We start from the raw sequence: 26285 nt of genomic DNA, 5'->3' as shown, positions 1-26285 counted from the left end.
CCCCATTCCCATCCCCGCTCCCGTTCCCGTTCCCGCCCCCATTCCCATTCCCATTCCTGTTCCCATTCCCATCCCCGTTCCCGCTCCCATCCCCGTTCCCATCCCCATTCCCGTTCCCATCCCCGTTCCCGCTCCCATTCCCGTTCCCGCTCCCATCCCCGTTCCCGCTCCCATCCCCGTTCCCCTCCCCATTCCCGTTCCCATCCCCGTTCCTGCTCCCATTTCCATTCCCCTTCCCATTCCTGTTCCCATTCCCATTCCCATCCCCGTTCCCATCCCCGCTCCCATTCCCATTCCCATTCCCGCCCCCATTCCCATTCCCATTCCCGCCCCCATTCCCATTCCCATTCCCACTCCCGTTCCCATCCCCGTTCCCGCTCCCATTCCCGTTCCCGCTCCCACCTGGCTCCCGCAGAGCCGCAGCAGCCGCAGCACGTGCGGGAGGCAGCCGGGGCTCCGGTCGGGCTGAACGTTCTCCAGGTTCCTGGGAAGGAAAACATCGGGAACTCATCCAGCGCGGGGAGGAAATTCGGGAAGGGGAAGGAGGAAATTCGGGAGGGAGTAAAACACTTGGAGCAGGGAAACCGCTGTTAAAAATACTTAATATAATTTAAACAATTTTTATTAAGGAAAATATTAATTTTTGTTATTAATAATAAAAATAACATTTATTATTATTATTCCTTTTGGAGATGTGATGCAGTTTGGGGAGATGACAGAATTTTGGGGGCACAATAAAGTTATAACATTATTTTTTAATTACATCATTAATTAATTAACATTATTTTAATATTTTTATTATTTTGCATTATAATTACTATTATTTACATTATTATTAGTTACTAATATTACTATTACTACTAATATAATTTATTATATTAACATATAATTACTTTTATTTATATGCTTAAATATTCATATATAAAATTAATATTCATATATATAAAAATAATGAAGTATACTAGCAGTTGTTAATTATTAATTATTAATTGTTAATTATTAATTATTAATTATTAATTAATTATTAATTGTTAATTGTTAATTGTTAATTATTTTCAGAGGTGGGATGCACTCTTGGAGGGCATTGGGGGGGAAATGATGGAATTTTGGGTGGAAAATAACTGTTTTTTAATAGTTATATTTTAAATACATTATTTTGCATTATTATTATTATTATTAATACTAGTATTAATATTATTAACATGAATATTATTATTCTATTAGTATATAATTAGTTTTATTTTTACCTTATATATTAATATAAAATTTATGTTTATATGAAAATTTATGTATCTATACATAAATTTTATGTTTATATTAGAATATTGAAATATAAAAAGAAAACATATATTAATATTACTTAATTATTAATAATAATACTAATATTAATAATAATTAATATATAAACGGGACAAACGGGGATGAACTGGGACCAACTGGGCCACACTGGGACCAACTGGATCTAGCTGGAACAACTGGAACTAACTGGACCAAACTGGGACCAACTGGGACCAACTGGGACTAACTGGACTAAACTGGGACCAACTGGGACCAACTGGACCAAACTGGGACCAACTGGAACTAACTGGGACCAACTGGGACCAACTGGGACCAACTGGGACCAACTGGGACTAACTGGGACTAACTGGACTAAACTGGGACCAGCTGGGACCAACTGGACTAAACTGGGACCAACTGGGACCAGCTGGGACTAACTGGGATGAACTGGGACCAAACTGGGACCAGCTGGGACCAACTGGACCAAACTGGGCTCAACTGGGACTAACTGGGATGAACTGGGACAAACTGGGACGAACTGGACCAAACTGGAACCAACTGGGCCACATTGGGACCAACTGGGACCAACTGGGACTAACTGGAACTAACTGGACTAAACTGGGACCAACTGGGACCAACTGGACTAAACTGGGACCAACTGGGACCAACTGGACCAAACTGGGACCAACCGGGACTAACTGGGACTAACTGGGACCAACTGGACCAAACTGGAACCAACTGGGACCAACTGGGACCAACTGGACCAAACTGGAACCAAATGGACCAAACTGGGACCAACTGGGACTAACTGGGACCAACTGGGCTCAGCTGGACTAAACTGGGCCCAACTGGGACCAACTGGGACTAACTGGGACCAACTGGGACCAACTGGGACCAACTGGGACCAACTGGACTAAACTGGGCCCAACTGGGACCAACTGGGACTAACTGGGACCAACTGGTCGGAGCTGGGCTCTGTGGAGCCGGAGGCTCGGCGGGTTTGTGGGGCCGCACCTGCAGATGATGATGAAGAACTTGAGGAGCAGCAGGGCCTGGCCCAGCCCCGCGCCGCACTCGCCGTCGCGCGTCCCCGCGGACACGCTGTGTCCCAGCCGCTGGCTCAGCACCTGCAGCACCTCCCGCGGCAGCGCTGGGATCTCCGAGCCCGGATCCTCCGGCCTGGGCGGGATCGGGGTGCGGGATGGGACCCCTGGAGCCCCCCGGAGCCCTCCCCGCCCACCGCGCCCGGGGGTTCCGACCGCGGGGAGCGGATGAGGCGCCGCATGCGGCTCCGGGGCCCCTCAGGGGGGTCTGGGGTCACTCAAGGGGGTTTGGGGTTTCTCAGAGGTGATTGGGGTCACTCAAGGGGGTTTGGGGTCCCTCAGGGATGTTTGGGGTCCCTCAGGGGGGTTTTGGGGTCACTCCGGGATGTCTGGGGTCCCTCAGGGCTGTTTTGGGTCCCTCAGGGGGATTTTGGGGTCCCTCAGGGCTGTTTTGGGTCCCTCAGGGCTGTTTTGGGTCCCTCAGGGGTGGTTGGGGTCCCTCAGGAGGGTTTTGAGTCCCTCAGAGGGGTTTTGGGGTCACTCTGGGATGTTTGGGGTCACTCAGAGGTGATTGGGGTCCCTCAGGGCTGTTTTGGGTCCCTCAGGGGGTTTTGGGTCCCTCAGGGCTGTTTGGGGTCCCTCAGGGCTGTTTGGGGTCCCTCAGGGGGATTTTGGGGTCACTCTGGGATGTTTTGGGTCCCTCAGGGGGTTTTGGGGTCCCTCAGGGGGATTTTGGGGTCACTCTGGGATGTTTTGGGTCCCTCAGGGGGTTTTGGGGTCGCACCTGCGGGGCTGCAGCGAGGGCAGGGCGATGACCCTCTCGAAGCTGCTGACGAAAGCCTCCAGCCACTGCTGCAGGTAGGACAGGTCCTTCTGCAAGGGAGGGCGGGGCTGGGGCCAGCAGCCAATCATGGCCCTCCGTGGCCCCCGCCCGCAGGGACCGGCCAATCACAGCCCAGCACAACGCAACCTGTGAAGCCTCTGACCAATCACAGAGCAGAACCGCACAACCTTCAAAGCCTCTGACCAATCACAGAGCAGAACTGCATAACCTGTGAAGCCTCTGACCAATCACAGAGCAGAACTGCACAACCTGTGAAGCCTCCGACCAATCAGAGAGCAGAACTGCACAACCTGTGAAGCCTCCGACCAATCAGAGAGCAGAACTGCACAACCTGTGGAGCCTCTGACCAATCACAGAGCAGAACAGCACTGTGACTCGCTGACCAATCAGAACCCAGCACAGCGCTACCTGTGACGCGCTGACCAATCACAGTGCAGAACCGCACAACCTGTGCATCCTCTGACCAATCGGAGCCCAGCACAGCACGAGCTGTGGGACTCTCCAGCCAATCAGCTCTCAGAGCACCAGTCCCTGCAGCCAATCAGGGCCTGGCGGGGACAGTGGGGACTCACCTGGGCTGGGCACGGCCTGCCCTGGGCACCCCGAGGTGGCACCTTCGGGTGTCCCTGTCCTGGGCACCCCAATAGGGGACCTTGGGGTTACCCTGAGCACCCCATTAGAGGACCTTGGTGTCACCCACAGCCCTGGGCACCCCAAAGGTGACCCCAGCCCCCAACCCCCCAGTGGGGCACCTTGGGGTCACCCTGGGCACCCCAATAGGGGACCTTGGGGTCACCCACAGCCCTGAGCACCCCAATGGGGCACCTTGGGGTCATCCCAGTCCCCAACCACCCCAATAGGGGACCTTGGGGTCACACAGAGCCCTGGGAACCCCAACGGTCACCCCAGTCCCTGACCCCCCCAGTGGGGCACCTTGGGGTCACCCCAGTCCCTGGGAACCCCAATATGGCACCTTAGGGTCACCCACATCCCTGGACACCCCAATACATCAATTTGGGGTCACCCAGGTCCCTGTGCACCCCAGTGTGCCACCTTGGGGACCCCCACACCCCGCTGCAGCACCCCGGGGTCCCCCGATCCCCCAGGACCCCTGTGTGGGTCACCCCGATCCCCCAGAACCCCGCTGTGGGTCACCCCGATCCCCCCCGATCCCCCAGGACCCCCGTGTGGGTCCCCCCGATCCCCCCGCCCCCCAAGTCCCCAGCGCAGCACCCCGGGGTGTCCCCCCTCGGCAGGGACCGTCCCCCCATTCCCACGGGGACCAGCCCCCCCTTTTCCCGGGATCCCGAGCTCCCACGGCTCCCCCAGGCACCGCCACAACGCGGAGGGGACCCCAAAATCCGCCCCCCCGGACCTCCCGCTGCACCCCGAGCTCCCCGGGAGCGTCCCGGTGTCCCCGAGGCCGGTACCTGTCCCCGGGGGTGGCCGTGGCCCTCCATGGCCCCGCGGCAGCGGCGGGGCGGGAACGGGCGGGGGGGTTCGGGGGGGGGTTCGGGGGGGCCCCCCCGTTTTGTCACCGCTGTCGCTTGTGCAAAGCCACCAAAACAGCCCCGGAGCGCAGGAAATGTCGAGTCACCCGCGGCCCCACGGGCGCTTCCTGCCCCGCTGCGGGCTGGTGTGGGGCACCGGTACCGTGTGGGGCACCGGTACCGTGTGGGGCACCGGGAGTGCCTGGGGACACCGGTACCGTGTGGGGCACTGGTACCGTGTGGGGACACCGGTACCGTGTGGGGCACCGGCACCGTGTGGGGCATTGGCACCGTGTGGGACACTGTAGTACCGTGTGGGGACACCAGCACCAACTGGGGACACCGGCTCCTTTTGGGGACACCGGCTCTCTTTGGGGACCCCGTCACCAACTGGGGGCACCGGCACTGTGTGGGGACACTGGCACCTCTTGGGGACGTGGGCACTGCTTGGGGACACTGGCTCCATTGGGGGACACTGGCACCGCTTGGGGACACTGGCTCCGTTTGGGGACACCGCGGTGCCACCGGTGCTCTCCACCCCTGTCCCCACGGGGCAGCTCCGGGATGTCCCCAAGCTGGCAGTGGTGGCCACAAGGAGCTGGGTTGGTTTATCCCGGTATTCCCGAAAAATCCAACCCCAAATCCCGCCGTGGCAGCTCCGGAGCGCTCATTGCTGCTCCTCAGCACCCGAAATTCCCGGTGCTCCCACCTGGAGCTGCACCCCGATATTCCCGGTCAGCCTTCCCGGAGCCGGTATCCCAAAATTCCCGGTGTTCCCACCCGGAGCCGCATCCCGACCAAGGGGCCCGGAATTCCCGGAGCGGCTGTCCCCAAGTTCCCCTTGTGCCCTCCCGAGGCCTCGGTCCCTGATGGAGCCGCTGGCAGTGCCGGTACCGGAGCCGGTGGTGGCAGTGCCGGTACCGGAGCCGGTGGTGGCAGTGCCGGTACCGGTGGTGGCGGTGGCACTACCGGTACTGGTACCGGTGGCAGTGGCAGTGCCGGTACTGGTGGCAATGCCGCTACCGGTGGCTGTGGCAGTGCCGGGACCGGTGGCAGTGGCGGTACCAGTACCGGTACCAGTGGCAGTGCCGGTATTGGTGGTGGCAGTGGCAGTACCGGTGGTGGCAGCGGCAGTGCCGGTACCGGTACCGGTGGCAGTGACAGTGGCGGTACCGGTGGCAGTGGCGGTACCGGTACCGGTGGCAGTACCGGTGGCAGTGGCGGTGCCAGCCCGCGGCGCTGTCGCAGCCGGTTCCCGGCTGGCAGAACCGGTCCGGCGGCTCCTGAGCTCGGCCGGCGCGGAGCCGCCTGGGAGCGCCGGGAACGCCGAGCCGGGAATGCCGAACCGGGAATTGGAGCCGGGAATGCCAAACCGGGAATGCCAAACCGGGAATTCGAGCCGGGAATTTTTGGGGAGCCTACAAAAGGTGGCAGGGACAAAGGCGGCGGGATGTCACCCCCGCACCGAGCGCCGCGGGTGACACCGAGTGACCCCGCGGGTGCTGGCGCTGGGGTCACGGTCCCGCCGCCCCTTCGGGGGGTGGGGACAGCGCGGCCACCTCTGGGGATAGCCATGTCCTTCGGGGGACAGCCGTGTCCCCTGGCAGTGCCACCACCCCTGCGGACAGCCGTGTCCCCTGGCAGTGCCACCACCCCTGGGGACAGCCGTGTCCCCTGGCAGCGCCACCACCCCTGCGGACAGCCGTGTCCCCTGGCAGCGCCACCACCCCTGCGGACAGCCGTGTCCCGGCAGTGCCGGTGTCAGCGGCCCTGTCCGGCCGGAAAGCCACCGGAGACGAGGCGGCCATTCCCGGGCCACCGACAGGGACACTGCCACCGAGGGGACACTGCCACCGAGGAGACACTGCCACCGAGGGGACACTGTCATCACCTGGGCCACGTACCCCCAGCCGTGTCCTGCTTGTCCTTGGGGACATCGCTGTGGCAAAGGCCACCGGGTTCCGCTGCCGGGGAGGTGACACTGGGCTCTGGCCGTGCCCCTGGCGCCTCAGAGGTGGCACGGCCACCCTGAGGAGTGGCACCTGTGTCCCTGTGACTCTGGGCACCTGTCCCCTCATGGCACCATGATAATGTGGCACCTGTCCCCACATGGCCACGGTCACCTCGGCGCTGTGGCACCTGTCCCTGTACCACCACGGTCACCTCAGTGTGGTGGCACCTGTCCTCATGTCACCACGGTCACCCTGACAATGTGGCACCTGTCCCCACACAGCCACAACCACCCCGATGAAGTGGCACCTGTCCCCATGTCACCACGGTTACCTCGGTGCTGTGGCACTTGTCCCTGTACCACCACGGTCACCCTGACAATGTGACACCTGTCCCTGTACCACCACGGTCACCTCAGTGGTGTGGCACTTGTCCCCATGTCACCACGATCACCTCAGTGGTGTAGCACCTGTCCCCACAGCTGCAGCCACCCCGATGGAGTGGTACTGTCCCCATGTCACCACAGTCACCCTGACAATGTGGCACCTGTTCCTGTCCCTGTCCCACCATGGTCACCTCAGTGCTGTGGCACCTGTCCCCATGCCACCACAGTCACCCTGACAATGTGGCACCTGTCCCCATGTCACCACAGCCACCTCAGTGCAGTGGCTCCTGTCCCCACACAGCCACAGCCACCCTGATGGAGTGGCACCTGTCCCCATGTCACCACGGTCACCTCGGTGCTCTGGCACTTGTCCCTGTCCCACCACGGTCACCTCAGTGCAGTGGCTCCTGTCCCCACGTCACCCCCCGATGTCCCAGCACGTGGCCCTGCCCGAGCCCCCCCTGGCCGCGTCCCCTCACCTTGTTTTGGGGTGCCGAGGTGACACTGGCAGGGCCAGCTGAGGTGACAGACCCCGCGGATGTCCCCAACCCTCCCGGCGGCCTTTGCGGGGAGCATTTCACCCCAAAATCCACCGGGTCCCCCCAACCCGGGGGTGACACGGCCCGGGGGTGACACGGCCCGGGGGTGACACTGGGGTGCCACCTCCCCTCCAGGACGCGCCCCACCCCCTCCCGGGGGGAATTAAGGACAAAACGAAGCGCGCGGGGACTTTTGGGGTGACCTGGGGAGGGAGGGGGGGCTGTCCCCACCCAGGGACCCTCTTGGGGACATCCCCCAGGACTCGGCGGAGGGTCCCCAAAGCCCCCCCCGCGGCGCCGCTGTCCCCACCCTGTCGCCGTTCCAATGTCACCGCGCACCTGTCGCCGGGCGGTGGCGCCGGCAGCCGAGGGGACACGCGGAGCCCCCAAAACCCTCCCGGGGGGCTTGAGGGGACCCCCCAAACCCCTTCGGGGAGGGCTGAGAGGGGCGGGGGGACCCCAGATTCCCTCGGGGCGGGGCGGGCGGGGGGGGTCCCCGCGGGATGCGGTGTCCTCAGTGGGGGGTCCCGGGTGTCGCCGGGGTTTGGGGACACCCCGCAGGTGACAACGGCGTGCGGGGGGAGGGGAGGGGGTGACACACGGTGACAAACGGGGGTGGGGGGGGGAGGCACGGACCCAGCGCGGGGGGGGGTTTGGGGACCCTCGGGGACCCTCGGGATGTGACAGCGCAGCCCGGGCGGGGGGAGGGAGGTGGGGACCGGGGGGAATGCGACAATGGGGGACAGGAGGGGATGGGGGGGAGGCGGGAATTGCAAACAGCGGGGTGGGGAAGGGGGAGCCCCCGTGGCGGGAGGGGGTGCGGGGTGCCCGGGGAGGGGTGCCCGGCTCACCTTGGCGAAGTAGAGCATCCTGAGCTCGCAGAGGCGCTTCCGGTGAGCCATGCCCGGGGCCGGCCCGGCTGGGAACCAGCGGCGGCTCCGCCCCCCCCGAACCCCCCCCCATCCCCGAGCCCGGCCCTGGAACCTCCCCCAGGTGTCGGGGCGGGGTCTCCCCTCCACCTGCTGGGGCGGGGAAAACGCCCCTTCCCCATTTCCCCATCTCCATCCCCATCCCCGGCTGATTTCACGTTCCATTCCCGCATTCCCGGCTTCCCAAAAAATATAAATTTATTTACAAAGCCCCCCCCCCCCAAATAATTAACACCAATTAGCGCAGCTAAGCCTCGCTCCCATTAGGAGACACCCCCAACAAAACGAAACACGACAATTCCTCCTTCATTCCCTTTTTATTCTCCTTTTAAACCATTCCCAAATATTTAAGGGCGATTTTTTTTTTTTTTACCTTCCCCTTTCCCAACCCCACCCCCCGCCAACAAATCGATTGCTCCCATCCGTACGCTCGGCGCTCGGCACGCTCTGCCTAGCGCGCATGCGCACCGCGCGCTGTACGGCATGAGGGAAGAGGCCTACAAGATGGCGGCGTCCGGTGGCGGCACGGAAGGAACGGAGGAGGCGGCGGGGTTGGTCCTGGGGCGGTTGGAGGAGGAGGCGCTGAAGCGGCGGGAGCGGCTCCGGGCCCTGAGGCAGCGAACGCTGCAGGTCGGGCCGGGCAGGGCGCGGCGAACGCGGGGGAGGCGCTCGGAGGGGCCGCGGTGGGGCCGAGGCGGCGGGAGGGGCCTGGAACGGGCCTGGAGAGAGGCCTGAGGGGGCTGGGGCGGGCAGAAGCTTCCAGGCGGATCCCGAGTTTTTTTGGGATATTTGGGATGGGATTTGGGGTCCCTGAGGAGTTGGGAGGGAGGCAGAGGGTTTCAGGCGGATCCCGAGGGGTTTTTTTGGGATATTTGGGATGGGTTTTGAGGATTTTGGGGGTCCCAGAGGGGGCTGGGGGTACCAGAGGGCTCCAGGCAGATCCCGAGGTTTTTTTGGGATATTTGGGATGGGATTTTGGGATCCCAGAGGGGGCTGGGGGTACCAGAGGGCTCCAGGTGGATCCCAAGTTTTTTTGGGATATTTGGGACTGGATTTTGGGATCCCAGAGGGGCTGGGATGGGGCTGGGGGTACCAGAGGATCCCACGGGGATCCCGAATTCTTTGGGATATTTGGGATGCAGAGGATCGGGACCAGAGCTGGGAATGGGGTGGGGCACAGAGAGTTTGGGGTGGGTCTGGGGATATTTGGGATGCAGAGAGTTTGGAATGAGGATTTTGGGATCCCAGAGGGTCTGGAATGGATTTGGAGGTGTTGGAGGAGAATCCGAACATCCCACATGGATCCGGAGTTCTTTGGGAAATTTGAGATCCTGAGGTTTTTGGGATAGTTGGGATCCCGAGTTCTTTGAGATCCCAAGTTCTTTGGGATATTTGGGATCCTGAATTCTTTGGGATCCCAAAATTTTTGGGATATTTGGGATTCCTGAGTTCTTTGGGATATTTGGGATCCTGAGTTTTTGGGATATTTGGGATCCTGAGTTCTTTTGGATCCCAAGATTTTTGGGATAATTTGGGATTCCCGAGTTCTTTGGGATATTTGGGATCCTGATTTCTTTGGGATCCCGAGTTTTTGGGATATTTGGGATCCCGAGTTCTTAGGGATCCCTATTTCTTGGGATATTTCGGATCCCGTGTTCTTTGGGATATTTGGGATCCTGAATTCTTTGGGATCCCAAGATTTTTGGGGTAATTTGGGATCTCAAGTTCTTTGGGATATTTGGGATTCCCGGGTTCTTTGGAATATTTGGGACCCCGTTTTTTTGGGATAATTGGGATCCTGAGTTCTTTTGGGATATTTGGGATCCTGAGTTCTTTGGGATCCCGAGTTCTTTGGGATAAGGTGGGCCGGAGGATTTGGCGCTCTCCAGCCCCTCCCCCTCCACACGCAGCCTCTGGAATATTCGGGATTCCGCTCCCAAGGCAATTCCCATTCCGGGAGGGATTGGAATCCCTGCGGATCCCTTGGGAACGCTTGGACTCCATCTCCCAGCCTTTTCCAACCTCAAGAATTCCAGGATTCCGGAATTCCTTTCCCGTCACTGGTGGAGACAAAACTTTGGAAAAATCACAATTCCACCGTTTTCCTTCTCCTGGAATCCAACCTGGCTCTTTCCCGCCGGGATTTTTCCAGGGGAGGGTTAATTCCATAAAAAATCACTGGGATCGGATTTTCCCGCCGCTCCTCCATCTCCACGGCGACGGACACGGAGATTTTCCCGGAATTTTCATCCATTCAAAAAGGATTCAAAACTCCTTTGGATCCCAAATTCCATCCCGGGCTCCTTTCGCCTCCCAGAATTCCGGCCGGATTCGCCCTTTTTGCCGGAGCTTTGGGATGGGATCTGTGGAAACGAGGAGTGACCCGGAGCCTCTTTGGGATGGGGATTCCCGTTGGGAATTCCCGGTTTATTCCATGGAACGCTTTGTTGGGAAGGACCTTCGGGGTCATCCTGTTCCTGGGAATTCTGAGTGGCTCTTCGGTTTGGAATGGAGAATTCCCGCTTTTCCAGGGATGGAAAGCTGAGAGCGGGAAGAGAAAAGGCGGGAAAAGGGAAAAAAGGCGGGAAAAAAAAGGGTGGGAAAGGGAAAAAGGTGGGAAAGGAAAAGAAGGTGGGAAAAAAGGGCGGGAAAGGAAAAAAAGGAAAAAGAGGGCGGGAAAGAGAAAAAAGGGGAAAATAAAGGCTGGGAAAAGAAAAAAGGTGGGAAAAAAAAGGTGGGAGAAGGGAAAAAAAGCGGGGAAAAAAAGGTGGGAAAAGGAAAAAAGGGTGGGAAAAGGAAAGAAAGGTGGGAAAAAAAAGGGTGGGAAAAGGAAAAAAAGGTGGGAAAAAAAGGGTGGAAAAGGAAAAAAAAGGTGGGAAAAAAAGGGTGGGAAAAGGAAAAAAAGGTGGGGAAAAAAAGGGTGGAAAATGAAAAAAAGGTGGGAAAAAAAGGGTGGGAAAAGGAAAAAAAGGCGGGAAAAAAAGGGCGGGAAAAGGAAAAAAAGGCAGGAAAAAAAGGGTGGAAAAGGAAATAAAAAGTGTGAAAAAAAAGGGTGGAAAAGGAAAAACAAGGCGGGAAAAAAGGCAGGAAAAGAAAGGTGGGAATAAAAGTATGGGAATAAAAAAAAGGCTGGAAAGAAATTTTTCCAATTGGGTGGATCCAGTGTCATTCCAGAGGGATGGAGGATGGACACTGGAGCTCCTGGAAAAAAAGCTTGGATACAGAGGGAGACTTTTCCTGCTGGAGGATTCCGGGAGAGCTCCCAACCCTCAGGAGAGAAATTTGGGAATTTTGTTGTGATGTGGAAAAGGTTTGGATGGAAATTCCCGCCTTAGGAAAGCGAGGAGAATCCCAAAATCCCGGATTTCTTTTGGGAAGGGGCCTTAAGGCTCATCCAATTCCATGGATGGGGAATCCAGAACATTCCAGGCCTGAAATCCATCGGGAAGCAAAGCAAACCCGGAATTCCGGGTTTTAAAGGGAATAAAGGCTGGATATTCCCGGAGGATGGTGAAAATTCCAGCAGTTTTCCTGGAGCAGCTCAAGATCCTTGGGAAGCTTTTCCTGCTTTTTTTAGGAGCTGTGAAAGGCTTTTCCCAATTTTTATCCCTTCCCTTTATTCCCGGTCGGTTCCATTCCAGTCGTTTCCCAGAAATCCAGGGAATGCAAACGATCCCGAGCTTCAGATCTCCGGGAAACATTCCAAGGACAGTGGATTTTCACTGGCAAAAAATTCCTTGGAAATCCAGGACTTCCTAAAAATCCGGGAGAAGCTGAAAGAAGGAAAATCTCCCGGAAATGTCCCAATTTTCCCAGTTTTTCTCATCCCTTCTGTTCAGGAATTCTGCTTTTCCTGGAGTTTTCCCGTCACTCCGGTGGCTCAGGGATGGAATTTTGGGTTATTCCCGCTGAAAACAACGGGAATGTTCCTGGATTGTGTCCTGCCTGTGGAAAAATCCAGGGTTTTTTTGGGATTCTCTTGGAGCTGGAGGCACCAAAAACAGGAAAAAAAGGGAATTTCTTCCGTCTGCTCCCAGAATTTCCGGATCAGATTCCCACGAGGAAAATCCTTCAGATGAAAAAAGGAGCGGGAGAGGGGAAGAAATCCATGGATTGAGGAGATTCCTGCTGGGAAATTCCATGGAAAAAACGGGAAACTGCTCCAGGAGGCTCCGCTGTGGGCAGGGCTGGGATTCCCGAGGGAATCCAGCGGAGGTTGAGCTGTGGGAAAGCTTTTTGTGGGAATATTTTCCAGGATTATCCAGAGAATGGAAGTGAAAAGCTGGGAGTTCAGGAATTCCTGGTTTGGGATTCCCGCTTTTCCTTTCTTCCCATGGAACGTGGGGAATGAGGGACTTTTCCCATCATTTGGGACAAGATTTGGGATTTCCCATTGGGCACATCCCGGATTTCCAGCTTTTCCCCTTTTCCCCGTGCTGTGAAAATCCGGGATTTGATGGCTCAAAGTTCCGCTCCGAGGGAATTTCCTGGGAAAATTCTTTGGGAATTCCTCTCCTTTTAAGATCCATGTGGCTGCTGCTGACATTCCCAAAGGATCTCTCCCACCAAATCCAGCTGGGATCGCTGGGGGAATTCCAGGCTCGTGTTCCCTCTTCCATCCCCAAAATCCTCATCCAAGAACTTGCCACAGCTCCTTCTCCTGCTTTTTTATCCCCAAATCCACGAAAAGCCGGATCCTTCCCATGTTTTTGTGGGAAGGAAAAGTCTCCCACGGCTCTGGAGCGTTCCCTGCCTCGTTCCTCCAGCCGGAAAAATCCCTTTGGCTTCATCTTAACCTTTTGTTCCCGCCTGGATTCGCTCCAGAGCCACATCCTCGCTCCTCCACGGAGGCCGGAGCGGGAGCGGCTCCTTCCCGCAGGATTTTCCTGCTTTTCCGCCCTTTCCTGGCTTTCCCGAAGGCCCGGGTGATCCCGAGCTTTGCCTCGTCCTCGCTATTCCCGGATTTTTTTTTTTCCCGCTGGGATTTGTTTTGCCGGCGCCTTGGGAAAAGCGTTGCTGTGGAAACGGAGCCTGGGGAAGTTTTTCCAGCCGGGAGGCTCCAAAGGATCCGTTCCTTTCCAGGCTTTTTTCGGGAAGTTGGAAAGGGCCGGAGCGCCGGGAATGTTTCACCTCGGGAAATGTTCCTGGAGGTTCTTCCCAACAATTCCAGCCCGGGAATGTTGATTTGGAGATGGGATTGGGATGGATTGGGATCCCAGGGATCCAGGGATGCTCAGGGCAGGAAGGAAGTGAATCCAGAGGATCCCATGGAGCTGCTCCAGGGCTGGAGCCCCTCTGCTCCGGGAAAACCGGGAATGTCCACCTGGAAAAGAGACGAATCCAAGGAGAGCTTGGAGCCACTTCCGGGGCCTGATGGGGCTCCAGGAGAGCTAGAGAGGGATTTGGGATCAGGGATGGAGGGACAGAACACAGGGAATGGCTCCCGATGGATGGATGGGATGTTGGGAATTGGGAATTCCTGGATGGGAGGATCCTGAGTTCTTTGGGATATTTGGGATCCTGATTTTTTGGGATATTTGGATATCTGGAATTCCCAGAGCTGCCCCTGGATCCCTGGCAGTGCCCAAGGCCAGGCTGGAGCAGCCTGGGACAGCGGGAATTCCCTGCCATGGCATGGGATGATCCTTAGGATCCCTCCCAATCCAGGCCTTCTGTGCCCACGGGCTCAGGAAACGGGAATTCAGCCGTGGGAATTCAGGAGCGCCACCATCTCCTCCTGCCCGATCTGTCGGAATAAAACTCGGGATAAGTGGAGCTGAGCCCATCCCTGCTGCCTGGGAAATTCCCTTCCCTTCCCTTCCCTTCCCTTCCCTTCCCTTCCCTTCCCTTCCCTTCCCTTCCCTTCCCTTCCCTTCCCTTCCCTTCCCTTCCCTTCCCTTCCCTTCCCTTCCCTTCCCTTCCCTTCCCTTCCCTTCCCTTCCCTTCCCTTCCCTTCCCTTCCCTTCCCTTCCCTTCCCTTCCCTTCCCTTCCCTTCCCTTCCCTTCCCTTCCCTTCCCTTCCCTTCCCTTCCCTTCCCTTCCCTTCCCTTCCCTTCCCTTCCCTTCCCTCAAAGTTTTAATGGACTTAGAGCAGGGAATGGAATTGGGATTTTAGGGAATGGTCACTGTCAGTTTTCCCTCGGAAAAGCGGGAATATTTCCCTTCTCCTCAGAGCAGGAGCAGAACATTCCGGGAATGTTGATTTAACCCGGAATGTGGAACGGAGCTTGGGAGAGGAGGAATCCAGGGAATGAAAACATTCCCGGGGCTCGGAATCCGGGATAATGCCGGGATCCCGGAGTCGGGATGGGAGCCAGGGAATGGCCGGAGGGAGGTGGTGTGGAATTCCCGAGGAATTCCATGGATCCCTGGAAGTGTCCGAGGGCAGCTTGGGGTGGTGGGAATTCCCTGCCCGTGGAATGGGATCGTCCTTCCCAATCCAAGCCTTTGGTGCCTGTAGGAAAAGTTGGGAATTCAGCTCTGGGAATGGAGAGGGCTCAAATCTCCTTATTCCCAATTTTCCAGGGAAATAAAAGTCGGGATAAGCGGAGCCGGCCGTGTCCATCCCTGGGAAATGCAGAGCTGCTCCTGCTTTTCTTTTTTTTTTTTTTTTTTTGGGAAGTTCCAGGATTCCGGAATTCCGTGGCCGCTCATTCCCAGCTCCGGAAAGTGAACGGAAGCGGGAATTCCACCGCTTTTCCTGGGATCTGCCGCTGCCAACGGAGCCTCTTTCCCTATCCTGAGGGAATTTTGCTCCAAGCTTTTCCCAGAGCCGGAATTCCTTCTTCGTTTTCCCCATTTTCCATCCCAAATGATAAAGTAGGGAATAAAAGAATCCCGTTCGGAGAATTCCCAGATTTTTGCAGCTTCTCATCCCTCATTCCCAAATCCTTTCCTATCCCTTCTCTTCCTACAATTCCCGAGGATTTCCCAATCCCAGAGGACTCTTCGCTCTCCTGGTTTTTCCGGAGAAATCTGACGGATTCTCCCGGTTTTTCTGCAGAACAAGGAGAGCGCGGAGCCGGAATCCAAAATTCCCAGGGAAGATGAGGAAGAGGAGCCGGTCAAGCACAGGTAATTCCTTCTTCCTTCCCGCTTTTCCCTTGGAACCTTTCCCTGGAGGATTTTCCCTTGGCTCTCTGCCTCTGAGGAAGAATTCCAGGAGCGTTTCCAAAGGAATGTCAGGAGATTCCCTGAATTCCTGGCTGTTCCTGCACGGATTGGGATTTTTCCATGGATTCCTGTGGGAGTTTTCCTTGGAAAACGGGAGCACGATCCCAGCCCAGATCTGGCTGATTCCAAAGGTGTTTTTCCCACTGGGAAAATCCCAGCAGGGCTTTCTTTTTTTGGGATCACAAATTTCAGTGGAAAACCTGGAATGCGGCTGATTCCCACGGATTCATCCCTAAAAAAACTCCATGGAAAAAACGAACCCGGGGAAAAAAAAAAAGGAGGAAAATCCTCTTTTTTTTTTGGGAATGACTCCTTGGAAAAAGCAAATTCTGGTGGAGAAAATCCCAGATTTTGGGATTTGGAAGCACCAGATTTCCTGGGAATTTTCCGTGCTTGGAATCGGTGCCAGAGGTGAAAGTGGAGCGCGGGATCTCGGGAATCTCCCGAATAACCAACAGATCCGGAGCCGATGGAATCCTCGGAGTCCCAAAAAACCTCCTGCTTTGGGCTGGTGTTATCCTGGGAATCGCTGCTGGATGGATCCGGGGAATTCCCAGAATTTCATTCCCGGTTTTCCATTCCCGGTGTTCGGCAGCACCCGGAACTGAGTTTTTCCATGGGTTTTCCTCCATCCGGTGGCAGATCCTGCCAAAATCCTTCCCCTGCCTCGGGATGATTTCCTGGAAAATCCAAGGAAGTTGCAGGTGGAGAAGGGAAATTCCATCCCGGCTTTCTCCTCAAATTCATGGAATTCTTTGGGATTCCCTCCTTTGGTGGGGGGGGAAACTTCACTTCCCGATGGATTTTCCCGGTTTTCCACCTTTCCCGTCTCAGCCTGTTTGGTTTGGATCCAGAGGGAATTTCCCAAAGCAAATTCCAGCAAAATCTGCTCCATGGAAAAATTTGAATCTCAAATTTTGCCGGGATAATTCCCGATTTATGACTTCCTTTGGCCACTTTTCCCGCGGGAATTGGATCTGGAAGAGCCCATCCCTTGATTTCCTCTTGGATCTGCATTTCCCAGGAATCTCCCCATGGAAAAGGGAATCGCTGGATTGGGGAAAAGGGAAAAAAATCTGCGGGAATTCCTCCTGGATTTGGGAAGTGAGGAGTCCTGGGGGATGGAATCTCCCTTCCCTCCAAGGGCTGGATTTTCCGGGAGGAAGGAATTCCGTGGGATAGGGAATGTGGTGGTCCTGGGCTTTGCGGAGCAAAATTCCGGGATTTTCTCTCCCGGTTCCTTCAGCTCCATCCCAGCCCTTCCCGGGGTGGAATTCCAGCCTCGGGAGCTTCCCGGATCCCCGTGATCCCGAGGATTCTCCGGGATTCCCGGCTGATTCCAGGCTCTGCCCTCTCGGGAATGGCTGCAGAGGGAAAAACCCGGGAAGAAGGAGCTGGAGCTCCCTGCCGGGGCACGGAGTCGTTTTCCAAGGATTTCTTCCTGCTTTTCCCACTGGTTCTGGATGGATTTGGGGAATTCCCTCTCAGGCACTTGGGATAACGGGAAATTCCATCGGATTCCAGCCCTGGAAGTGCCGGGAGCAGCCCGAGATTGTGGAATTGAAGGAAAACCCCTTCTGGAATTCTGGGATTCTCCCACCCCTTCTCCACATTTTCCCAGGGATCCCCTCGGGAAAGCTGGGAAAAATTCCTTGGGGAAGGCATTCCATAGAATCCCGGAATTCCTTGGATGGGAAAGAATCCGGGATGATCCCATTCCATGAGAGCAGCTCCCGCATTCCCGGGCCGCTCCTGTCCAGCCTGGCCTTGGACACTTCCAGGGCTGGAGATTCCCAACTTTTCTGGCTTCAGGAAGGACGGGATTCCCTGGGCTCCGCTTTTCCCAACTTTTTTCCCGGCTCGTGCTCCCAATTTTTTTTGGCCACTTCCCGTTTTGTTCCGTCCTCCCCATCCCATTTTTCCATCCTCATTTTCCTGCAAATTCCCTGCTCTTCTCCCAGGAATTCCAGCTCCAATCCCTGATCCAAACTCTGGGAATTCTCCCTGGAGCTGTGAAAAGCTGGGATTTAGGTGTGGATCGGGAACCCGCTTTTCCCGGGAAAAGGCCATGGATTGGGATTTGGGATTTCTGCCTCATTCCCGGCGGGATCAAACCCTGGATTTGGGAATCTGGGACCTGCCGGAGCCTGGAATTCCCATCCTGCAGCTCCCAGCCTTGGAATTGCGGCTCCCGGTGGCGGCGGAGCTCCTCAGAGCCGGGAAAAGCGGAGCTGGAAATCCAAGGAAAAGCTTGGAGAGGGATGGGACAAAAAGAATCCGGGATTTTCCAGCTTTCGGAGGGAATCCGCAGCGAGCCCCGCCCTCGGAGACGGAATTTTCCTTGGAAGTTTCGGCTCCTGCTCTGGGGGAGGAGCGGGGGTTGGGAAAGCCGATCTCCCTCTGGAATTGCTCCCTCTGGAATGTCACCGGGCAGGAAATGTTTCCAGCCTGGAAATCCCTCGGGATTCGGCTCCAGAGGGGGTTGGGCTCGCCAGGAGAATCCGGGATGGGATTCCCTTCATCCCGGAGCCTGGGAATGGCAGGGAAGGGCTTTGGGACAGGGAAAAGAGTGGGAAAAAAATTAATCAGGATTAAAAGTGGGAATTCCCGGGATCTGCTCCCGCTGGGACACGGACGGACGTGGAGCGTCCCAGGGATCCCTTCCCATCGGGAATGTGCTCAGGGAGAGGAGGAAGGGTGGGAACGGGAATGGGAACGGGAATGGGAACGGGAACGGGAATGGGAACGGGAACGGGAATGGGAACGGGAATGGGAACGGGAATGGAAATGGGAACGGGAATGGGAACGGGAATGGGAACGGGAATGGGAACGGGAATGGGAATGGAAATGGGAACGGGAACGGGAATGGGAACGGGAACGGGAATGGGAACGGGAATGGAAATGGGAACGGGAATGGAAATGGGAACGGGAATGGGAACGGGAATGGGAATGGGCAAAGCCCGGAGCTGCCACTTTTTGCTCCAAGCTGGAAAAAGGAGAACAGGGATCGAATCCATCTGGAATCTGAGAGCGCTGGGATCCAGGCTGGGAAAATTCCCGAAGGTTCTGATCCATGGTTTGGGATCTCCTCCCTCTGGAGCTGGGGGATTTTCCCTCAGGATGGAACCGATCCCGTGATCCCGAGCCCGGCTGGATCCTCCTGGAGAGGCTTTGGATGATCCTGGATTTTCCCTGGGATCAGGATGAGCCTCCTTCCGGTTCCTTTTCTGGGAATCCTTCCTGGGAATTCCTCCCCCCCCCCCCCCCCCCCCCAAACGGGGTTTTGGGCGCGGAATTTTGGGATTTCCAGCTGCCCTTCCTGCGGGAGAATTCGTGGGAATGGGAATTCCTGCTCCCGACCCTGGGGCTGGCTCCGCGCTGGGATTGTGGATCCCGGAATTCCAGCGGTTATCCCGGCTGTTATCCCGCGTTCCCGAGGTGCCTCCAGGGCTCCTTTTGACTTGAACCTCAAGGCTGGAATTTGGGTTTGGATCCATCCCAGCCTAGAGGAGCCGCAGGAAAACACAGATGAGGTTTGGCATTCCCAGGGTTTGGAATGTGGGCTTTGTCCCGGTTTTACTCGTGGATATTGAAATTCCCAGAGTTTGGAATTCCCAATTTCCAGCACCTGGAAAAGCTCAATCCTGATGGATTTGGGATCTTCTCCAGCTCTCCTGGAACACCTGGATGGCTCCAGCAGGGAGCACGGCCTGGAAAAGCTCCCGGCCTGGCAGGATTGGTGCGGAGAGAGGTGGGAATTTCTGGGATTCCTTCCTTCCGGAGCCGCTCCGGGAGCAGGAGCAGCTTTTCCAGGGAAAAAGATTCTCCTGGATCTGCCTGTTCCTCCTTTGGCACCTTGCGTGAGGAATCTGGGAATATCAGCAGCGCCTGCTGGAATCCAGAGGATCCCACGGAGCTGCTCCAGGGCTGGAGCCCCTCTGCTCCGGGAAAACCGGGAATGTTCACCGGGAAAAGAGACGGATCCGGGGAGAGCTCGGAGCCGCTTCCAGGGCCTGAAGGGGCTCCAGGAGAGCTGGAGAGGGATTTGGGATGGAGGGACAGGACACAGGGAATGGCTCCCACTGGTTGGATGGGATATTGGGAATTGGGAATTCCTGGCTGGGATGGAATTCCCAGAGCAGCTGTGGTTGCCCCTGGATCCCTGGCAGTGCCCAAGGCCAGGCTGGATGGGGTTGGGATAACGGGAATTCCATGCCATGGCAGGGGTGGGAATGGGATCATCCCACAGATCCCAACCCAACCCGGCCCATTCCCGGATAATTTCCATGATAATTCCATGATCTCCATCCATTTTTCCCGCTGTTCCTGGAGGTGAAATCCTCATCCTCAGGGACTGGGATTGGGAAGCCGCTCCCGGAGCAGCTCCAAGTGACTTTTGGAAATAACGACAGGAGCAAGGGAGAAATCCCCATTCCAGCTTTTCACGGCAGAGCCATTCCCGGTGCTCCCGCAAGGCTTGGAAAAATCCATGGAATTGTTTGTTCCATAAAACCCTTTAGGGCTGGAACAGCAGCTGAGCTCGGAGGGGCCGGGTTTCCATCGGGAACGCTCCGGGCATTCCGCACATTCCCGGAGTGCCGGTGCCAGGGGCCTCATCCCAAAAAAAGCCGGGATCCCTCTGCTTCCCAGCCAGGAACTCCAGGCCAGAGGGAAACCTGGATTTGGGAATGGGCCACCCCTGGCAGCGCTTCCCTCTGGAATTCTGCGCTTCCCAAATCCTCCCAGTTCCTTCTTGGGAAGGAATTCCCGGCTGGGAGGATGGGGAAGGGCTGGGATGGAATTCCCAGAGAAGAATTCCCGTGGCTGGCCCTGGATCCCTGGAAGTACCTGAGGAGCAGCCTGGGATGGTGGGAGCTGTCCCTGATCCCAAGGAATTCCCCTCATTGACCCCAGCGAGATCCTGGGACAATTCCCGGCATTCCCAGATTCCCGTGGAGCGGCTCAGCCCCTTGGCCAGGAGTTCCCGTGCCAGAGCGGGAATGGGATTCAACGGGAAAGGTTGGAATTTCCACCCTCGCTCCGGTGACTTCCAAGGTTGGATTTTTGGTGTTTTCCATAAAATCCTGCTCCTCTGCTTCCCGAGCTTCTCTTGATCCCGATGAATCCCGTCCTCGGCCGTTCCCGAGCTTCACCTCCCTCGTTATTCCTGCGGATGTTCCAGGGATCCGCTGCCTCCTTGGAATGAGGAATTACAGCCCAAATTAAACGGGAATTTCATGGAATTGTGGCTCAATCCAGACTCTTGAGCTTCCCTGGAGGAGAGGAAAACATGGAAAAACCTCCAGGTGACCTTTGGGTCCCTCAGCTCCACCATCCCTTTATTCCAGCACCGGGATTTGCTCCCTGATTTTGGCATTCCCAGGAATGCTGGGAAAACCACCCTGCATCCCAAATAATCCCTTTTTCCCCTCCCGTCTTTTCCTGAGTTTTTTCCATGATTTTGGATCTTCCCTGGGGTTTCCATCCTGAGTATCCCAGTTTTTAGAGCCAGCTGGTTGGAATATTGGGAATATTCCTCATGGAATGGGGAATGGGAATCCCCATTCCCGGTGGGATTTCAAAGCCATGGATGCGGCACTCGGGGCCATGGATCACCGGATTTGATCATCTCGGAGGCTTTTCCAACCTCAACAATTCCAGGATTTCAGCTGCCTCTGGCTCCTGATTCCAACATTCCCGCTTTTCCTGAGTGCCTGCCGGTGCTTCCCGGATTTTTCTCACGGCTCTTCCCGCTTTTCCCAGGGAGATCAAGCTGCGGAATTACGATCCCGAGGATGAGGAGCTGAAGAAGAGGAAGCTGCCCCCGGCCAAACCGGCTTCAGGTGGGAAAAACCGGGAATGTGGGAAGGGAAACAAGGGCTTGGGAAGCTCCGTGCTCTTCCCAGGGTGGGAGATCCATCGGGATGAGGTGTCCGCGGAGCCTGGAGGGGTTGGAATTGTCTGATCCTGCCACCCCCACACCCAGCGTTGCACAAGAAGGGTGGGAACAATCCCAGGCCCAAATCCAAGGATTCGTGCTCGGAGGAGCCTCCCTGGAGGAGCCTCCCGGAAATTCCGGCTGTTTTTTTGTTGGATTTATCGGGAAGGGAATCTTGGGCCGGAGCTGAGGGCGTTGGGGCTGGAATTTCCTCACCCGGAACTTCCATAAATCACCTGAGGGGGAAGGGAAGGAGTTTCCCTGGATCCTGAAATGTGGAGTTTTCCTGGGATAAATCCCTTGAAAAATGGATTAAAAGGGAGGGCTGGGAATGGCCGGGAATTCCGGCACTGCCCTTTCCTTGTGTTTTTGTAGGATTAAAACTTCCACGTAAAGGAAAAACACGGAAAGGCTGGAGTGTGTCTGGGGAAGGGAACGGAGCTGGGGAATTCCTGAGGGAGCCGGGAATGTTCTCCTGGAGCAAAGGAAGCTCAGGGGGAACAACTCCCTGCCAGGAGCCGGGGGGGGGATCGGGAATCTGCTCCCAGGGAACGGGAATAACCAGGTTGGATATTGGGAATATTCCGGTTGTCCTGCGGTGCTGGAGCCACATTCCTGGAGGGATTGAAATCCCCGTGGATGTGGGGACACGGCCTTGGCACCACTGGGAATGTTTGGATTGAATCCCAGAGGGCTTTTCCAACTGGAATTGTCCTTGATTCCATGAAATCCATGGGCTGGGGCAGGATGTGCTCCCTGGTGCCGCAGCCCCTCCATGGGCGGTTTTTTCCATGAGTTTTTTCCCATTATCCCGGATATTCCCGAAGCCTGAGCTGGAGCTGGACTCCTCCAAAGCATCCCAGGCCCGGAAATGAGTCCGGGAGAACGAAATTCCAGACCTCTGGAGCAGCTGATCCCTGCAGAAGTTGGGAAAAGAGGCCTTGATCCCAGGCGGCTTCCGGCTGCCGTTTGTGGGATTTCCATCATTCCCAGAGAATTTTTAGGAGTCTCCAGCGGGGTTTGGAAGCAAAGGCGCCGTGGTTTTGGGTGAAGCTGCGGGAATGGGGTTTTAGGGAAGCGCTTGGGAGCTGATCCCGGAGCTCCTGGTGGAATTCCCGGTTTTCCGACACTGATCCTGTTCCCCCATCTAGTGGAGGAGACGGTGAAGGAGCAGCTGGAAGCGGCCAAGCCGGAGCCCATCATCGATGAGGTGGTAGGTACAGTGGGAATTCCTGGGAATCCAGAGCTGGAAACTGGGATCAGGGAATTGGATCTGGGAATCCAGAGCTGGAAACCTGGATGAGGAATTCCAGAGCTGGAAACCTGGAACAGGGAATCCAGAGCTGGAAATCTGGATGTGGAATTACAGAGCAGGAAATCTGGATCTGGGAATCCAGAACTGGAAATTTGGAGCTGGGAATCCAGATCTGGGACTCTGGATCTGGGAATCCAGAGCTGGAAATCTGGGTTGGGAATCCAGAGCTGGGAATGTGGATGTGGGAATGTGGAGCTGGGAATGTGGATTGGAAATCCAGAGCTGGGAACCCAGATGTGGAAATCTGGATCAGGGAATCCAGAGCTGGAAATCCGGATATGGAATTCCAGAGCTGGGAATCCAAATTAGGAATCCGGAGCTGGAAATCTGGAGCCAGGAATCCAGATTTGGGAATCTGGATGTCGAATTCCAGAGCTGGAAACCTGGATTGGGAATCCAGAGCTGGAAATCTGGATGTGGAATTCCAGAGCTGGAATATGGATGTGGGAATTCCAGAGCTGGAAATCTGGATATGGGAATTCAGAGCTGGAAATCTGGGTGGGGAAATCCAGACCTGGGAATCTGATTTGGAATCCAGAGCTGGGAATCCAGATTAGGAATCCAGAGCTGGGAATGTGGATTGGGAATCCAGAGCTGGGAATGTGGATGTGGGAATGCGGAGCTGGGAATGTGGATTGGGAATGCGGAGCTGGGAATGTGGATGTGGAATTCCAGAGCTGGGAATGTGGATTGGGAATGCGGAGCTGGGAATGTGGATTGGGAATGCGGAGCTGCTCCATGCCAGGCCCAGGCTGGAATGTTGCCTTTGGAATTCACTGGATGTCTCCTCTCCTTCCCTAGGACCTGGCAAATTTGGCTCCCAGGAAACCCGACTGGTGAGTGCCGATGGAATGCCGCTCCCGGGAAAAGGGCCTTGGAATCACCGGGGGGGTTCCAACACCTCGATGTCATGCTGGGAATATCCAGGAGAAAACTGAGGGTTTGAAATGCCAGGAAAATCCCGTGGGAAGTCGGGATGAGCTGAGCTTTAAGGACCCTTCCAACCCCGAGCATTCCATGATTCCATGGAATTGGAAAACCTGGCTGTGGAGGGAGACAGAATTCCCTTTTCCAGCTGATTCTTTGGAATGCTCGTCACCGAGGGCTGGAAATCTGGATGTGGAATTCCAGAGCTGGAATCTGGATGTGGGAATCTGGATGTGGGAATCCAGAGCTGGAAATCCAGATTAGGAATCCAGAGCTGGAAATCTGGATGTGGAATTCCAGAGCTGGAAATCTGGATATGGGAATCCAGAGCTGGAAATCTGGATATGGAATTCCAGAGCTGGCATCTGGATGTGGGAATCTGGATGTGGGAATCTGGATGTGGGAATCCAGAGCTGGAAATTTGGGTTGGGAATCTGGATATGGGAATGTAGAGCTGGGAATCCAGAGGTGGAAATCTGGATGTGGGAATCCAGACCTGGAAATCTGGATATGGAATTCCAGACCTGGAATATGGATGTGGAATTCCAGAGCTGTAAATCTGGATGTGGGAATTCCAGAGCTGGAAATCTGGATATGGGAATTTCAGAGCTGGAAATCTGGATATGGGAATCTGGATCTGGGAATGTAGAGCTGGGAATCCAGAGGTGGAAATCTGGATGTGGAATTCCAGAGCTGGAATATGGATGTGGGAATTCCAGAGCTGGAAATCTGGATATGGGAATTCAGAGCTGGAAATCTGGATCTGGGAATCTGGATCTGGGAATCTGGATCTGGGAATCTGGATCTGGGAATCTGGATCTGGGAAACTGGATGTGGGAATCCAGAGCTGGAAATCCAGATTAGGAATCCAGAGCTGGAAATCTGGATGTGGATTTCCAGAGCTGGAAATCCTGGGCTGGTTTTGGAGTGGTGGCTCTTGGGAAAGAGAAGGAATTCCCGGTGGGAAAGCTGGGTCCTGCCTGGCCATGGAATTGTCCCGACCTCGTCGCTCTCCTCGCAGGGATTTGAAGCGGGACGTGTCCAAGAAGCTGGAAAAGCTGGAGAAGAGGACGCAGCGAGCCATCGCAGAGCTGATCCGTGCGTTCCGGAGCCGCGGGAACGGGGGATGGCTCATTCCAGAGGGATCCCGGGATCCGCGCTGGGAGCTCTGGGCCGGGGAGGTGGGGTTTGATCCTTGGGCACTTCCAGGGATCCAGGCGGGGTTTGATCCCTTCCCAAACGGATCCGGGAAGCCGTTGGTCCCAAGGAGGCTCCGGGAACACTTGGATTGTGCCAAGGGAAGGGTTCTGGGGTCCTTCCGGCTCGCTCCCGATCCAATCCATCCCGATCCATCCCTTTTCCATGGCTTTTCTCCCGGCAGGAGAGCGCCTGAAGGGGCAGGAGGAGGAGCTGGCCTCGGCCGTGGGATCCGCAAAGCAGGACGGGAGCGACTCCGACTGAGGAGAATCCATCGGGAATGGGATCCGGATCTGCCTCGCGCCGGCCCCGTGGCCCTCCCCGCTCATCCCTCTTCCCAAAATTCCCCAATCCTGGGATCGTGGGGGGTTGATGGGAGCTGGACAGACCCTCCCCAGTTCGCTGGAACTTCCTTGGAGCAAGAAAAAGTGGGAAAACTCTGGGCTGGGGTTGGAAAAATCAATCCAGACTCGCTGGGAAAGGAGGGAGATTCCAACAGCCCTTGGAAAATCAGGATCATTTCCCAGGGATTGGTTCCTGTGCAGAGACTCCTCGAGGTTCTGAGGGTTCGGGAATATCCACGGCCAGCCCTGGAATTCCCATGGGAAGGCTTGGGAATCGTTGGCTGCTCCGCATCTGGCTGAGTTCCGTGTGGGATTTGCTCGGCTCCCGGAATTTCCCGACGCTCCGGGAGCTTTTCCCGCTCCTCCTTTTGGGGTTTTTTATGGTTAATGGATCTTTTCCTAATAAAACAGTTCTGTGTGGAAAACCTTGTCCCTTGTCCTGCAGAGGAGCGGGAAGAGCAGTGGGATGAAGTCCATGGAAATTTGGAGTGGTATTGAATCCATGGAAGCTAGGGTGGGATTGAATCCATGGAAGTTGGAGTGGAATTGAATCCATGGAAGTTGGAGTGGGATTGAATCCATGGAAGCTGGGGTGGGATTGAATCCATGGAAGCTGGGGTGGGATTGAATCCATGAAGTTGGAGGTGGCCACAGCAGGTCGAGCACAGTTCCTGGGATGGGCTGATCCAGGTTATTGCGTGCTCCAGGTTCCTGGGGTGATCCCAACCCTGTCCCTCTGGATAAGGTGAGCGGCTGGGATCTGCCAAGCTGATCCCACATTTTCCCTGGAAAACTTCCTTGTGGCTCTGGGAGAATCCTCTGGCTCAATTCCGAAGAGGTTTTATCCCGAGGAGAAACAGCTGGAGCCAACACAAGATTCCGGCTGGGATAAGAGGAGCTGTTCCCGCTAATTCCCACATCCTGCTGCTTTTT

The 26285-nt window shown here is 56.0% G+C and overlaps 2 protein-coding genes across 3 annotated transcripts in view; one reads left to right on the top strand and one right to left on the bottom strand.

Annotated features, from left to right (window-relative positions):
* Nucleotides 1–8443, bottom strand: part of NBEAL2 (neurobeachin like 2) — a 30061-nt gene extending 21618 nt beyond the window's left edge. Inside the window, exons 1-4 of the mRNA XM_088066809.1 lie at nucleotides 8381–8443; nucleotides 3106–3194; nucleotides 2293–2457; nucleotides 403–484 (exon numbers count right to left, since the gene is read on the bottom strand). Coding sequence (XP_087922935.1) covers nucleotides 403–484; nucleotides 2293–2457; nucleotides 3106–3194; nucleotides 8381–8431 — 387 coding nt within the window. The 5' untranslated portion in view covers nucleotides 8432–8443. The remainder of the gene's footprint in view (nucleotides 1–402; nucleotides 485–2292; nucleotides 2458–3105; nucleotides 3195–8380) is intronic.
* A 497-nt stretch (nucleotides 8444–8940) lies between these two features.
* Nucleotides 8941–25777, top strand: CCDC12 (coiled-coil domain containing 12). Of its 2 annotated transcripts, none has more exons than XM_014260689.2 (7): nucleotides 8941–9088; nucleotides 15462–15532; nucleotides 21395–21474; nucleotides 22721–22782; nucleotides 23686–23720; nucleotides 24833–24909; nucleotides 25193–25777. In XM_014260689.2, the coding sequence occupies exons 1-7, from the start codon at nucleotides 8942–8944 to the stop codon at nucleotides 25270–25272; spliced, it is 552 nt and encodes a 183-aa protein (XP_014116164.2). In that variant the 5' UTR covers nucleotide 8941; the 3' UTR covers nucleotides 25273–25777. The 2 variants fall into 2 exon arrangements, with proteins under 2 accessions (XP_014116164.2, XP_014116163.2); XM_014260688.2 differs by having other exon boundaries at nucleotides 24833–24992.
* Nucleotides 25778–26285: the final 508 nt, after the last annotated feature.

Source organism: Pseudopodoces humilis, chromosome 1, assembly GCF_049639895.1.
Source record: "Pseudopodoces humilis isolate 2021_Gansu_Grassland_sample_001 chromosome 1, ASM4963989v1, whole genome shotgun sequence".
Taxonomy (NCBI): Eukaryota; Metazoa; Chordata; class Aves; order Passeriformes; family Paridae; genus Pseudopodoces; species Pseudopodoces humilis.
The sequence above is the reverse complement of the archived record's forward strand: the minus strand, read 5'-3'. Positions and strand labels throughout refer to the sequence as shown.